Raw genomic sequence first — 16,298 nt, 5'->3', positions numbered from 1 at the left:
CCATTCTCTAAGCCATGCTGATCTGTGGTTGTACCTCTTGCTCTGAGAAATTAGACTGTAGCAGGTGAGACTCTATATGCTGCCTTTACAAGTTAAGGTGGGCGCTCTCTAGTTAAACTGATTGCCCAATTAGATTCTTGCCTAAACACCTCTTGCAGATACTAGTATATTTTCATGCAATGTGTTGCTTCTTTAGCAGAAAGGGGAAGAGTTTAAGGGTTTACGATGGAGAAAGTGTATGGCAGTCTGGGGGATTTACACCTCCCTGCATACTAACCCAGCTCCTTGTGGTAATGTAGCTCACTGTAGATATGTTGAGGAGTTTCTCAGGGGCTGAGTAAAATCTGGACCCGGCCTGGGAGACACATTTCCTCTGGCTGATGAGAGCCGGAGGCCTCAGTGCTTGAGCGTGGGAGGCGCACCACTCTTGGGGAAGATCAAGTGTGCTCCCGCAGACTCCAAATTGCTGGCCCCTCGATTGCTGAGGAGGGGAGCTATTCTACAACGGCTAGCATTAAATCACCGCTACTGTGGTGAGGTCATCCTCCTGTCTTGCCTCTCTAATGGAGCACTGACTCGCTAATATAGGGTGGTAATGCGTGTGAACAGTGAGCGGGGAGCCTTGTGAGCTGCCTTCCGATCTTATTTATTTTAGCTTAAGGTTAATTTAAGGGGTTTGGTGTAGGTCCAGGCTTGGGAGCAGCAGATGCCTTTGCAGTATGCTGTTACCACCGCACACTTACCGGGACTCCAGCAGCTCACCACAGATGCCTGCGCAGACGTTAGGTGATGCAAAACAGCAGCCTGATGAGGGTTTCAAGGAGCTGTCTCCCTGTCCTCATTCAATCGATACGCATTCCTGTGCGTCCCTAATGCAACTGTAATCACTGGCTGAATACATTTGGCCCACAGACTGATGGAAGTGAATGGAGTAGTAAAGGAGACAGGTTACAGCATTTTGCTAGCATTACCACTGCCCTGGATTTTTGGTTTAACTTCATACTCTTGATGTAAAAAGACAACAAAAACAAACAAACAAACAAAACTTTGCTAAATTTGTAACAAAATGCAAAACAATGGGGATGGCAATGTGTAATAAAGGTGAAAGAATCAAAAAGAAATAGTTCAGCTCTTTTAAAGTTGGATTCTGTGGACAGCTTATGAACAAATAGTCATTGTAGACAGCTCTTTAAATTACCTCAGTTTGGAGTTTGAGTTTAGCACTGACTGGACTGATGAGCTGGTGGCTAAATTACTGATATTTTAAAATGGGTGTAATTCAAAAAATATTTATAGATGTTCATGTAAACTTTATTTTAAAAAAAATTCACACTGCCATCAGCTTCACATTATTATTTTTTTTTATTTTTAACCTAAAATGTTAATGCTTTTTGCTTGTACCAAAAGTGGCTGTAGTACTTTTGGTCATATTTCAACTCAAATTACCAAATAATGTAAAATTGATTGTGATGTTAAGGTTTATAAAATAGAATTTTAATGAAAAAGTATGACATTTGCACAAGTTTTTTTGAAGATGCTCAAAATCTAAGTTATAAGATTGCAAGCTTCTGTGACTCACAAGTAAATTTAAAACACCCAGAAATGTTTCAAAATTCGGAAGACTCCCTTGCAAATGCTGTTTGCCAGCAGTCACAGCCATGTCACGTACTACCTAAAGAGCTATTTAAAACAGGTAAGAGATTTTTTTATTCACAAGATTTCTACAGAAACCCCTTTTAAAAGATTTAAACTATTCCTTAACACTAAATAGTTTTGTTAAACAATGCAGTTCTAGACAATCTAGCATTACCAAGGCCCTGGGAGTTTAAAATAAGAAAATACTAGAAAAAATGGTATGGAAGAGGGGAAAAATATGTGTTTACAGAGCTGATAACAGACCTGACTCTGTATAGTCTGTTGATGAAGTGAGGACTAATGGGACTCATCAAAACTGACAGAAATGCTGACAACTGAATTTCATCTCAATTACAGTACCACAGCAGAACTCCCCTGTTCCCCCATGCCTATCACCCCTCCAGTCCCAGAGCTGTTGAGGGAAGAGCGTATAATGTGCACAAGCATACACACACATAAGCATTCACACACATTCACACTACATCAGCTTACTTAACACAAGGTGCACAGGAAGAGTGATATCCCTGGGTATATTGAAGAGGGGTCTTTCCCTCATCTCTGCTGGGATACAGACAGATTTTTAACATTTTCAGACTGGCAGAATGCCAGTGATGTGATCCATGAATATATATCATAACAACAAGTGGAGTCTCTGCTAACACAGATAACAGGTTGATGACATAAGAGACCTAATGTGAAATGGACAATAAACCCGACCATATGGTTTCTTGGGTGTGACTGGTTTCATTGCCAGAGGGAGACCAGTGACCCCACAGTCTCGCCTGATGATGACAGGCACATGGTGTCAACTCCATGGGGAAAAGACGGGAAAACAAAGCCTCTGCCTCCTGCCTCCTGCTATCCCTCCCAGAGTTATAGGGGGAAAATGGTTTGGTTCAGGAAACCCCTACCCATTGTTTTGCTTCCTTCATTAGTCGTCGTGTCAACAGCTTGGCTCGCTATACGTGTGCCACTGTTTTTGTTCTGCTGCACCCCGGCTGACCTTGGTGCTCTGATGTTTTGACAGATTGTTTCAAAATCCCATCAAGGCAGTTTAAGCATTTTGAAGTAAAGCAGCCGCTTGGACCAACATAAGCTGGGCCAACTATCAGACCAAAAGCAAATAAATCCGCAGGGTCTAAAATTAAACAAATGTGACGCAAATCAGCTGCCAGAGCTCCATCAGGAAATACTGAGAGGAGCAGCAGGGTGTGGCTCTGTGTGTCAGGGCTTGCAGATCAGCAGAAGGTTTTAAATAAATGTAATCTGCTACTTATTTTGGCTATAATTTTTAAGCCTATCAAGGTAGGGGTTCTTCATGAAAACTTCCAAATACATCTTAATTTTTGAATAAATATTAAATACAATCGTTTACATTTTAGTATGTACAACTGCATCTTAACTCACCATCATCCAGGTACATCTGATCCAGTTCCTGGGGCTCTTGCTTGACAGTGATGGCCATTGATGGTGGACTAACATCTTCAGGTAGCAGGGTGGGGGGGCTCCCTCCAGCCGGGGCCGAGCTGCCTGCTGCCTGACTGGGGCTGTAGGCCTGAACAAACGGACTCTCTACAGGGCCAACAGGAGTGGAAGGGTGGGACACTGGGGAGGACGAGGAGCTGCTGTTAGCATAGATGGAATGGTGGTAACCTTGGCTTCCAGGACTGTTGAGATGATTAGGGCTCCCCTGGGAGTGGAGCATCCCAAGGGAAGAGCTGTGGTCTGGAGACGATGGGTGGGCAAGGCTGGGGCAACAAGCGGTCTCCTGAATGGGGTGGACCACAGTGCCTGGTGGTGCCGTGTGGGTGGGGCTGTTGGGGAGGCACTTGCTATATGCCACAGGTGACAGATCGTGCAGGGTAGGGCTGGAACTGGGAGACGATGGTGGCATGGCAGCATGTAGAGGCGGGCAGGGAGGGTAGCCACCAACCAGGCAGCTGTCTGGTTCAGTAACCGGCATGATGGGAGTGAGCCTGGGTTGGCCATAAAAGGGCTTTGAATGCATGGACAGCCCAACAGGTCCCAGAGAATCATACTCATCATTGGGTTCGGTCTTTATAATCGGCACTGAGGAAAAAAAAAACAAAACAAAAAAAACAGAAAGAAACTTTGAGATATTAAAAAAAAATCATGCAACTAAGCCACGTGGCACAAGGAATGTGTGAGTAAGGCGGAGAGCAGGAACAGTTGTGGCTTCTGTACCCTTCATAGTCCAAACAAACAATAACCAGTCGATATTGGCTCAGTATAAACTTGGCTGAATTCACTAACGGAGACCCTCCACCACCACCCATCTTTACCACACCATGAAAAACAAAAAAGAACTGAGGGGAAAGAAAACTGAATGAGTCATCAGTGTGGAAAGCCACAGCTGGCTCTAATAATGAGTAAGACCTATTTTCTTTGGACTCTCCTCTAACTCTGATATCCAATAAAACTACTTTAAAGCACTGGATGGCTGCTGCTGCTGCTGCTGCTCGAGGAGCTCAGGACCCCCAGGTTTCCTCCACACTCGAGAAGTAATTGATTCTCTCGGGACCAAAAGATAGGAGGGGAGTGAGGAAAAGGAGATGATTTGATTTTGATTAGACTGCCTGAGCTGCTTAAGAGGCTGCAGAGCTGAGCTTGTGGTTTCAGGAGCTTGAGACCTCAGCTAATGCAGGAGAGTGCTGTGACCCCACTCTATCATCCTGCCTTCTCTCTTCGAATTTCTCATCCAACGCGCACACTGTCTGCGTTGCTTCCTGACCAGGTATGACTGACAGGTATCACATACCTTCTCGACATTGTCAGGAAAAGTAGGTAGGGTGGTACACAGAGGTGCATACTGGGCTAAGAGGTGAGGAGAGATCCATATAAACAAGGTCTCTGTTGAGTTATTATATGAGTATGTATGCACACACTGTGCCAGCACAAAACTAATAGGCCAGTGTTAAGATACCCTGAAGCACAACAAAGTCTTTGGAGTCACAATGGACATACTGTTTCTATTCATACAAACTGTTAAACAGCATTAATGGGTGTGGTGAGTGTTGATGCCAACCAATAAAAGTTTTTGGCCAAACTTGCTTCACGTGACATTTACACAAAAGCAAACAGTTGTCAAAATGAAAAAGATGCCTGTCTAAACTGTTTCATTCTGAGTGGTAGTAGGAGCTGCAAGTGCAAATGAAACCTCAGTGTGTTAAGGACATAGTGTTTTTCTTTTTTTTTATTTGAAAAGACATTAATCGCACCTGTAGCCTCCGGGGTGTTGAGCTGTGTTGCAGTGATAACGCAGCAGGGAGCACATTTACGTCAACCATGCCCGCTTTAAAAGCCCAGGGACTGGGCTTGGTGTGTGTGGGAGCATCGTAAGGTGGGTCCCATGATACCCAGGCCTCCTCTACAAAGCCTGGGGAATAACAAGTAAGTCACGTGGTCACACTACATCCACAGTTACTTCCCTCTGTGACCATCTTCCTCTTTTCTGCCTTCTCTTTAGCTTGAACGGGCAGCAGAGTGCCAAGGAGCAAGGTTAGGGTTGTCAGAGGGGTGGATATTTGAAAAATGTGTTGATTTAGCCTCAACTTAGCCACTGGATTGTTATCCATCAATTGAGCAACCTCAGGTCAGAGAAATAGAGTTGCTTTAATATAGCAGAAATCTGCTTTGACGGTGGCCCTGCTCAGACCAAAGTTACAAGCTAATAGTGACTAGTCAAAGCAAGGGTAGGGGGGTGAGGGAAATATAAACATATCTTATTTTCAAATCAGTAGCACAAATCTGAAGTTAAAGTTGAAGCATGTCTAAATTGAGCAAAGGATATTTACAAGTTTCAGCTCTTCCTGTCATTTGGAGTCTATACGAGAAAAAAACAACCTGACAAAAACAACCAACTTGTCTGACTCATACTGTTATTGCTACTTTCTAGCCCATTTCCTGACTAAGAAACCTCGGGAAAATAAAAATTGAATCACTTTAATATCTTTTCTTCAAAGATATAAACATTTTTTTTCTGTTTTTCCCCACAGACACAAACAGAAGTGTCCTCTCCAGTTTGATTCATCAGCCTCTGTCCCACATTGTGTGTGAACTGCTCGTATAAAGCAAATCTGGCATTACTGAGTTATTTTACAAAGCAATTGTTTGTTCTATTACAGGGAAGGAGACACAGATAAGATGGATGAGTATGAATCTGTTAATTTGATTGTCTGTAAATGATTTCTAAAGGAAATAGTAATTTTGTCCATCTGTAAGGAAGAACGAAAAATGTTCTGATTTCTTTCTCAGTGTCAAGACAAAACATTAGATAGTCAAAATGTAAGGCTTATCATTTCTTGAATGGATGCATATTGCACACTACCTTACATGCCAGAGTTTTAAACTAATATCATCTTATGATGAAAAGGGATAGAGTTATATTGTGAGCTCTTGCGTAATCTGTTCATGCTCAGAGTATACAGTAGTATGTGTTAAGAATGACTCTCAACTACAACCACATCAAACTTTAGCTCAATATTTGTAGATTTTACTGTGTGTGGTTTAGTATTGGCTAAAGTTGATTAATTGTGGCAATAATTTTGATGTGGGTTGATTTCAAAGGTTATTAAGTAGTAGATACACATCCAGTGGTTACTTTCTGAAGCTTTCATTCAAATTTGTCCATTGGCTGATGAGATATTTTGCTAACAGACAGACAGAGTTGACTCCAATAGCTAATTGCAATGATTTAAAAATAGATATTATGGCATCAGGTAGTGCTTAGAGAATAAATTGGGGGTGACCCTCATTTTATAACAGATGAAACTTTAGATCAATATCTATAAAACTGACTAGATAATAGCCATTTTTTGTGTTTGAAAAGACTGATTAGCTGAGTCATCCATCTTGAATTGGACTGACACCAAAGGATAATCAGTTGTAGCTGTACATCCAGTGATTACTTTGAGAGAGTTTCATTGAAATCTGTCCTGTGGTTCATGAGCTATTTTGTTAATAGACAGACAAACAAACACATATTCACATACAGGGACACAGGCAAAAATACTTCGCCTTCAGCAGCAGCCAATAAAAATTAAATGATGAACTCGTTTTGTTTTAATGGCATGAAGCAGGTGGTGGTTCATTAACTCAAAGGTACCTGGTGCATCATGTCCCACTGAGCAGGCAATCTGGTCACACAGCAAACTGTGAGTTTGAGTATAATGCCTGACAGAACCCAAATCTGCAGACATGACTAAAACATCTATGTCATTGTCCAGATTTCAGAAAACCATGACAGTGCAAAAACCTACTGACAAAGAACAATGTGTAGGTCATTAACTTTTCCTGTATGTGTCACAGAAAATGTTTCTGGTTCTCTTCTGTCCAGATCCAACCACAAACCATTTCAATGAGGGAGGGGTGGGCACCCGTAGGAATACAACATGATATGCCAGAGGAATCTCCAAACAGCCTGTAAAAACAGAGAGGTTCCGAGAAGCTCCTCACCCCAGCTTTGGTCATTATCGGCATTTTTTGGGGGGGTGGAAAGTTTGTTGTTTAATGTGGTTTATGAAAACTGTTTCTTGTTTGGAGAGCTTGGTAAAGCAAGGCTCACATCGGGAAACAGACAAAACATCCTAACATCATGGTAAAATTTTTAGAACCCAGCCACAAAAGCTGCTGATTGCATATCATGACTTCGAAATGTCCTTTTGATTTATTGAGTCATTACTCTTTTCTTCCTGTAAAGCAAAATTTGGACTGCACTGCCTTAAAGTGAAAGTTCAGCCATTTTGAAGGAAGATTTAGTTATTATTTTACCCTTTCTTTATAGCCTTCAAGATGAACAACAACTTACTTCTGACAGAATTAGCTCATTAACAACTAGTCCATAATCAGCAACAAAGAGATCAAAGAGAATTGCTCATGATGATAGTGGTTAATGCATAGGCTATTTATTAAATTGTATATTTCCTTCAACTTTGCATTACCAAGGTATTTACATAGATTTTGTACTTATTTATTTTTTTGCAAGAGTGAAAAGCAGCAGCAGCAGGAGCTAACCTTAATACTTCTGATGCAGCTTGGTTGCACTTCCAACAGGAGTATCATTTCTGCTGGAATAACCATTAGGCACAAAACTGGTGGTGTAGTAAAGGTTTATGAAATAGCATTTGCATGAACTGTTATGAAATGTTGAAAACTGTAGTTGTTTTAAGACTAAATAAATCTGCTTTGGAAGTGGGTGCATTTGGACTGTATTAGCTAACTAATAATGGCTAGCCTAGTCTGTCTAAAAACAAATTATTAATTTTCTAAATTTCTAAGTGATTCTTTCAAAGACATCTTTATTAACTTTATCACTATCATCAGTTTTGTGTAACATGGGTTTTGTAGCTGAAATATTGGAAATTGAAGTGGTTTTAAAGGGATAGTCTGTTCATTTTTGAAGTTTTGTCAAATGGATATTATTTGTTCGTACCTTATCAGCGTTGACATCAGTCAGAGTACGGAGTCTGATGTGAAGGGCAGTATCTTCTTTCAGGCTAGGCTAATGGCTAGCCAAATGAGGGTGCATTTTATATCAATGTCCATGTTACTATACTCTAATAGCCTATAATGTGCCAGTAAATTGTTTCATTTTTTTAAGCTGATGTTTGATAATTATGTAAATCCTGTTTTTGCATTACCATGCATTTATTTTAACAGTTCCACAGAACCCTTTGTACTAATCACTAAAGTTTATCTGTGACTGTCAGCCAGTATAAGTGAGACAACTCTATTTTCCATATTGGCTGCTTCTTATAATAATATTTTACAGTTCCCATAGGAGGTTGGGTGAGGCTGAGAGGCTATAAAATCTGCTTGCATGACTTAAACAAAGCAATGTATTGAAATATGTCTGGCTGAACGCAGATTTTTATTTTTATTTTTTTACCAACTGTGTAAAGGGAATCACCGGTGTTCAGCAACAGTGGCCACTGATAATGTTTTTCATTAGTGTGAAAGAATAACAAGGTGATCACATGACCTGAATGGAAAATAAAGGTGGTTTTCAGCATCTGTGTCCCAGAGAGTGTTTGCTTCGTCCTTCCGCTGTTTCAAACAAATCCGGCTATTTTAAGCCTTGGGTTTGCCTTTTTATAGATGAGCAGACAACAGAGTGTGAAAGAAATGTTCTCTGTAACCAACGTCACTGACCACAAATGTGCTTGAAGTGGGCTGACGGGCCAGAAGAGACTTTTCATACGAGTGAGTAAAAAAAAGTGTTGACAAGGGTGTGTGTGTGAGTGTCTGGGTGTCCTTCTTCCTACCCCACACTGAGTACATGGCCACAGCAGTTGTCGTTTTACTCATTGTTGACACACACACACACACACACTGAAACCCTTACAAACAAACAGCTTCACTAGGATTTCCTCTTTCTGTGTTGCTGTAAGGAAACTGTGAAACTATTACACTCATTGGCACTACAACAGATCTGTTTATGTTGGGTATACAGCAACCTTTATACACCATTCTGTAAAATCAACAAGCAGAGCTTAGTATTTTACTGAAAAAAAAGAGTTAATTTTTTTTCCTTATTATAGTTGTGATAATTCAACACTGCAAAGGTAAATGAGCCTATCAAATCTCTAAATTATATAGAACTGACTATATATAACTAAAAGCCTAGCATTTCATGAAAGGATTCATATAGCCCGCTGCCTTTCATGTCAGTTTTACATTTTGTGCAGGCTCATGCAATATTTTGAGATCTTGTGAGCTGTATTAATACTTGGTGTATGTTTGGAGGATACCTCTTAGTTACGACCAAAGCAAATTTTAGCTCAGTATCTATAAAATTGATTGAATTATAGCTATTTTTGTGTTCACTAATGTCGCTCCGCTTGGTTGTTTCCATCTTGAATCTTGCTGACTCCAAAAATTAATCAGTTGTGGAGGTATATAAAATAATTATTTCCTTAGAGTTTAATTAAAATTCATCCAGTGGTTCATGAGATGTTTTGCTAATAGACAAACAGGGCTGACTCTAACAGTTATTGCCAAAGTTTTAACCAAAGCTGTCACACAATGTGGAGTGCTCAAAGTATGAGTTGTGGATGACACATTGCTACTACCACATCGACATCCAGCTTGTTAACTGTACAACTGAATGATTTGCAGCCATTTTTATGTTTGCTAAGGTTGCTTTGCTGTGGCAGAAATTTTAAATTAGTCTGACTCTAAACAGTCAGATTAGTTGTAGATGTCTTTCCAATGATTATTTTATGAAGATTTAATTAAAATCTGTCCTGTGGTTCATAAGACGTGCAAAAGCATTATTGCCCTTTTACCTTTCATTGGTTTTTACAAATGTGCATTGCTGTGTGGTGTTACAAGTGACTTCAAAAGAGTTGTAAATCTCCAAATAAAAGTTGTGATTCTCTGTTTGTTTGGCTGTAACACTTGTGAGTTAATTGTGCATCTTTGAGAAGACACCAGCCCCGCTTGTGTGGTCCACGCTGTGCTTGCGGTTTACTTGGCAGCAAAAGGCAGAACACAACAAGTCATCTTTTAATTAGAGCTGTGTTTTTGTTCAGCCAAATGACTTAGAGATGCTCCGCCAAGAAGCTTCATATCTTTCTCTCTGCCTCTGTCAGTGTTGATGTACAGCTTATGAAATGGATAAGCCATATATGGCCACCATTTCTCTCTTTAAGACTCCTCTTTTTACCCACAGTGCACTTGTCCATCACCCAGTTTCTAAATAGGGCCATGTTCTATTTATTCTAGGAGCCTGATCCAAAATCCTGATCACTTATCTCCTGTGGTTAGACATACCTCTGCTGATAATGTAAATGTCACATCTTATTAGCAGCTGTAGACTTAAAACAACTGCATGCTGTCCCAGAGGCCCGAGACCCATTAAGCACTGATCAATGAAAACAAGATACTGTTGTTTTGATCTAATGGATTCCACTGGTTATCATGATGTGGGTGCAGGATGGAAGTTCTAAACTGGTATGAGGGTGGAGAAATGTGTGGGTATCAGAGCACAAATAAATCTGAGCCAACAACTAAATTTAGAAGTATTGTTCTTGAAAAATACCATGAATGTGATGTATTGTTCTGCTGATTTGAATTGAAGTTTTTCAGAAAACAGGGAAAAACTGATACCAATCACTGCTGTGATATTCCACCTGTCTCTAGTGAGGAAAGCAAATTACTCATACTGCAGTTTCAAAGTTGAACTTTTCAGTTCATTTTTTAAATTCCAAAATGAAGGCAATTGCTAAACAGTGACACCCGAGGCACATGATAAGTGCAGAGAGAAGTAATCCTGGCTTCTCAGGTTGCAACATGAATGGCAAGACAAAGCACTAGCTGGTCGGGTGTTTGTGTGTGTATATTCATGTGTATTTCTTAGTTCTTTAGGGTGTTTGGACACCATGGAGGTATTGTGTTAGGCAGGGTGTGAAAGTGAGGTCCCTTCGAGATTGACTTGTCTACACTGACGGTGCTTGGAGGATCTGTCACTCAGCAATAACACCTCATGGCTGAGGAATCCAGTTTTACGAAAGAATAAACAACCGTCTCTTCTTCTGCTCTTGCTCATAAGTTACAGTCAAGAGGTGCCAAAATATCCACCAAAAATGGATACAAATTTCATATGGCATGTTGACAGCTAAGGTCATGCAGTATGCATTGAATGGATGTTAAAAGTGAAAGAAATACTCTGAAAGAAGAGTGCAAAGTGTGCTGCTTTAGAAAAGAATACCGTCATGGGAAAAGGAAAATATACTCTCTTTCAGTTCTGTTTTACACATAAAGACATAATGAAAATTTGATCTTTACCAGGTTTTGAAAAAAATCCAAATTTAATCTGAAGTGTACAAAAACAGATTCCATCTTTTCATTCATCTGTTTTCTTCCACTTATCTGTAGTTGGGTTACAGAGACAAAGTGTTCACAAGGGAAACCCAGACATCCTTTCCTCAACAACACTCTCCAGCTCCTCCTGAGGGATCCCAAGGTGTTCCCAGGCCAGAGAGGATACGTAATGCCTCCAGCAAGTTATGGGTCTGCCCAGGGGTCTTTTTGCAATGGAATATCCCTGAAAAACCTTCAAAGGGGGGTGCTCAGAAGGCATTCTAATCAGATGCCTGAACCACCTCATCTAACTTCTTTCTAAGTGGAGGAGCAGTGGCTCTACTTCGAGCTCTCCCAGATGATGAAGCTCAACACCCTATCTCCAAGGCTGAGCCTGGCCACGCTACAGAGGAAGTTAATTGAATTTGTTTGTGCACAGGATCTTGTTATTTCAGTCATGATCCACATCTCACGATTGTAGTTGAGGATTGGAACATTGACAGACTATGAACTCCTCTGTAGACCAAAGGATGCTTGAGTCAAATATGAGACCATCTGTCCAGTACTGAAGCTTGAACCAAACTAAGTCATGAAAAAGGACAATGATATGAAACACAGCAGCAAATATACAACAGAATGATTGTTGCAATGGTCTAGCAAAAATCCAGACCTCAACTTGTTTCAAATGCTGTGGTGGAACCTCAAAACACATGTTGGAATATGTTGTGTTTTTTGTACACTTGAAGTTAGATTTAAATAATTGTAGAACCTCGGAAAGACCAGATTATTTATTACTATGTCCTGATATGTAAAGCCCTAGACTCTACATGTGTTCTCTGGCAGCAGGAACATCAGGGTTGTGGTTTACCATTAGGAGGCAGGTAGGTGAAGCGTTGGTACTGGCTTCTCTTCCTCTTGCCATTGCAGACGTAGAAGTTAACCTGCACGGAGCTGGATATTCTCTGATTCCTGTAGGGTGGGATCTCCACAACAAGTGTACCCTAAAGGATAAAGATACAAGAAGATATTTAATTTTTAGGTGACAGAACACCTGCCGAATACAAACAGAAATTAATGTCTGAGTCAGTTTTCGTTTATTCATTTGATTTCATGTTGCACAAGTTCTGCAACCTGTCAGCGAACAGATTTTTAATTATTTTTGTGGCATTCAGCGTGAGGATTTTGTTTCATTTGTATGGGGTCTAAAGTAAAGTTTTACATTGGTGGTATGGAATGAGTTTACAGTATAATACACTCCAAGCCCGGGAGGTTTAGAGGTTAATCAACAGCTATGTTTATTTTACAGCTGGCCTGTATTTAGGATACTGTTTCCAAGCGGCTGGACTGGGAGCTGGTCTAAATGAGCACGTCTGGATTGTGTAGAGGCAGTAGTAGGACCCACGAGGCTGGTGTACTGCCCGTGTTTGTCTCTGACAAAAACCCTGGGGCTTTTGATTTTTTTTATATTTTTCCTGCGCAGCACAGGAGAAGACAGGCGGGCTTATTTGTTTGCACAGCCGTTCGCCTCTGTAAGAGGGGTCGTATTCCCCACCCCCTCTTCCCCGCTAGACCACGACATGTCTGGACGGATGTGAACTCCTGACGGCTTTAACTCTGATGGAGGAAATGTGGAGAAATTTGTCAGGGGGATGGTGTCTAATTCCTGGGATGGCTGTCACTCTCATGTGGGTCTGCACAGGCCAGACTTTTTGTTTTTTAATCTTTTTTGGATTTTGACAGGAAGCAGGTTTTCCTCTGTCGTTGCTGTGCATGGAGGAAGGCTGGAGGGGAGAGAGGGTGAAGGTGAGCTCAGCCCCAGCCTGCCTTCCAAATGATGACAAGGAAAACATGCAGGTGGCTGATTGAGTGTGGTAAATGCGTGCAGCCTTCCTCCTCAATCCCAAACAACCAACGTTAGCACTCTCCGGACGGCAATAAAAACACAGTCAGGCAGGCAGACTGGAGCACTTTAAAGTAGTCTGGTTGGAACTGACATAAGAAGAAGGCCAGTGCTCCTTGCTGTCTGTTACTGACAACAAGTAAGAACACTGTAGTACTTGTGTTTATCACTTTTGCCTTCACCTTGCACACCCACCTATTTTCCAGCATCTCAGACTCCAATAAAGCCCCACAATTTTTCAAAACAATTAAGTTCATATGAACCCTTCTGATGAAACCACATTGTTTACCTAAGGAAATTCAACATGACTAAGTTAAAGGCTCTGCATTCCTTAAAGGAATCCATATCACCTGCAACATGCCACCAGTTTTAAACTAAAATTCATCTCATGATAAGTAGGGACAGAGTTAAAGCCACTTTGGTAAAACCTTGTAAATGATGTTATCCGCAATCTCATGCATTATTGTTGGATTTTGCAAAATTTGTTTGTGCTCAGAATATGTGCTGAGGATGACTCAGCTGCACCGAATTTTAGCTAAATATATGAAATATTAACCAAGTTATAGTCATTTATGTGTTGGCTAAAGTCAGTTTACTGTGGAAGTCATCTTGAATTGGACTTCTGTAAAGTCATGGACCTATGGACAATATGTGTTGGAGATGATGCTCAGCAACTACCACACCAAATTTTATCTCAATAACTGTACAATTGGGTGAGTTAAAGCCATTTTTGTGTTTTCTAAGTTCAGTCGGCTGTGGCAGCTATCGTGAATTGGGTTGACTACAAAAGGCAAATCAGTGGTAAACGTTCATTCAGTGATTACTTTCAGAAAGTTTAATTAAATTTTCCTCAGTGGTTCAAGAAATATTTTCCTAACAGACAGTCAGCACTGATTCCAGTAGTTAATGTAAAGTTTTTAAAACTTTACATTAACTTTTGTGTTTGCCAAGATTGCTTAGCTGTGGTGGGCATCTTTTATTGGGTTGTCACCAAATAATAATTAGTTGTAGATGATTGTCAAATAAATACTTTTTGAGAGTTTCAATAAAATGAGTCCAGTGTTTCTTGAAATATTTTGCTAACATGGCAGACAAACTAACACATGCACACAAAGGGGGCAAAAACACACAAAAAAAGTCTTCAAGCAGCAGCACTTGAATTCACGTGTGTTATTTTAGAGTCTTTGCCAGTACAAACTCCCTTAGTTAGTTTACAATGACAGAGGGAGGATGTGACACCCCTGATGAAAGGCATCAGCAGTTCAAAACATACTGACATCACGCCCAAGAAAACAAGTTTTTAGACTCAACGAACCTCGATGAAATCTTAATTAATTCCAGAGCACAAGAAGCTTTCTGTGATACGAAGAATAGCGTTTTGCTTCATTCCCCTTGGTTGACGATTCCCCTTTGGTCGTTTTTATATTAACACAATCCGAATGTGTGACTGTGCGTCAGTAAAATGAGTGCACTGGTTTATTTTCTCATTATAGCCTTTATGAAAAGCAGCAGGTAGAGTCAGGGGTGTGAGCCACTCTTGGCTGCCCAAGTCCTGCACAAATGAGGTGTTTAGGCCCCAATTCACCACAACACTTTACTGTGAACTAATCGTCTGGCTATGATGGGATGGCTGTGGCGTGAGTATGTGTGTGTCTGTTGATGACTTTGTTTCCTTGCAACTATATGACAGCATATGGTTTTTTTTTTGTTTTTTTTTTTTCCTTCATGGGGGTACAGAGATTTGGTGAAAATTCCATTCAGGATTGCATCGGCTAATCAGCATTGCTTGTGTTTCAGTTTGTAATGCTTCAGCAAGGGTTACATCATTATGTGGGACAGATGAGGAGGAGACAGAAGAAAGAAGAATATCTCAGGGGAAAGAAGGACTGAAAAGACAGGAGCATTTTAAATAAAACCATGCTGATGTGCACTTACAGATTTGACGGAATCCTTGTCAACTTTGGCTTCTGTCTCCCACAGATGGTGCCCATCTGTTGATACAATAATAAAATACAACATTTAGTATGACTTTTTAAAATGCATTTTTTCATTATTAAAAAGTGTAGAGGAAATCTAAAGATGACAGACAAAGAAGAAAAATGTATGTCTTGGTGAGGCATTTTGTTCAATGTTGCGCTACAATTGTTGAGTCAATTAGAAGGTTAATAACTGTGATTTGCTTTTTGTTTAGCAAAATTTAAAACTGTTGATTTTAACATCACAAATATGAGGATCTACCTCTTCAAATTCATTAAAACTTATTTAGTGACATTTTCATGCTTCAAGAAGTCTTGTTTTGTTTGTTGCCATGCACGTATCGTATTTTGAAATTCTTTATTGTATATACATGTCAAAACGTAAAGAAATTTGTTGTATTTTGTAAGATGTTCCATCTTATGACAGACATATCATGTCAATGATACATCCTTGTTATCTTTATTGAATGTGTACAGGTTTGAAGAGTGAGAAAGTTACAATGTACTTTGGTGTAAACATAGCGTATGTTACATTATTTTGGCCTAACCATTTTGTTTTTGTTGGCATTGCATTTTGTTCTCACGTTTAACTTTGCTGCAGCCTATCTGTGGCGTTCATTAGCATCTTTTTGTCAAAATTCTTTCATGTGGCAATGCTAGAACTATAATCTTCTGTTAGCATCTAGCCATGATCTTCTTTTTGCTAGCGCTCTCTGTTGCTCTACTTAATCTGACAATTTGTCTTCTGTTCCCCTCCTCTTCAAGTGCAATCCAAACCATGATTGTAACTTGCACATTGTTTTCTTCCACGTTTATATTTGCAGAATAAATAACAAGTAAAACAACAAGTAGAAAATGCTGGTCTTAAATTGGTGCACATCATACAATCAAGAACAGTACACAACTGTTTTAGAAAAATGCTATGTAGATGTTGTTGGTATTCTTATAATGCCATATGTACTCTA

The 16,298-nt window shown here is 40.1% G+C and overlaps 1 protein-coding gene across 1 annotated transcript in view; it reads right to left on the bottom strand.

Moving 5' to 3' along the window:
- LOC108234144 (nuclear factor of activated T-cells, cytoplasmic 1) overlaps window positions 1-16,298 on the bottom strand; it is a 71,950-nt gene that overhangs the window by 21,407 nt on the left and 34,245 nt on the right. Inside the window, exons 7-9 of the mRNA XM_017413097.3 lie at window positions 15,293-15,348; window positions 12,326-12,458; window positions 3,043-3,705 (exon numbers count right to left, since the gene is read on the bottom strand). Coding sequence (XP_017268586.1) covers window positions 3,043-3,705; window positions 12,326-12,458; window positions 15,293-15,348 — 852 coding nt within the window. The remainder of the gene's footprint in view (window positions 1-3,042; window positions 3,706-12,325; window positions 12,459-15,292; window positions 15,349-16,298) is intronic.

This window comes from Kryptolebias marmoratus, linkage group LG16 (assembly GCF_001649575.2).
Source record: "Kryptolebias marmoratus isolate JLee-2015 linkage group LG16, ASM164957v2, whole genome shotgun sequence".
Taxonomy (NCBI): Eukaryota; Metazoa; Chordata; class Actinopteri; order Cyprinodontiformes; family Rivulidae; genus Kryptolebias; species Kryptolebias marmoratus.
This window is presented reverse-complemented; position numbering and strand designations above follow the sequence as displayed.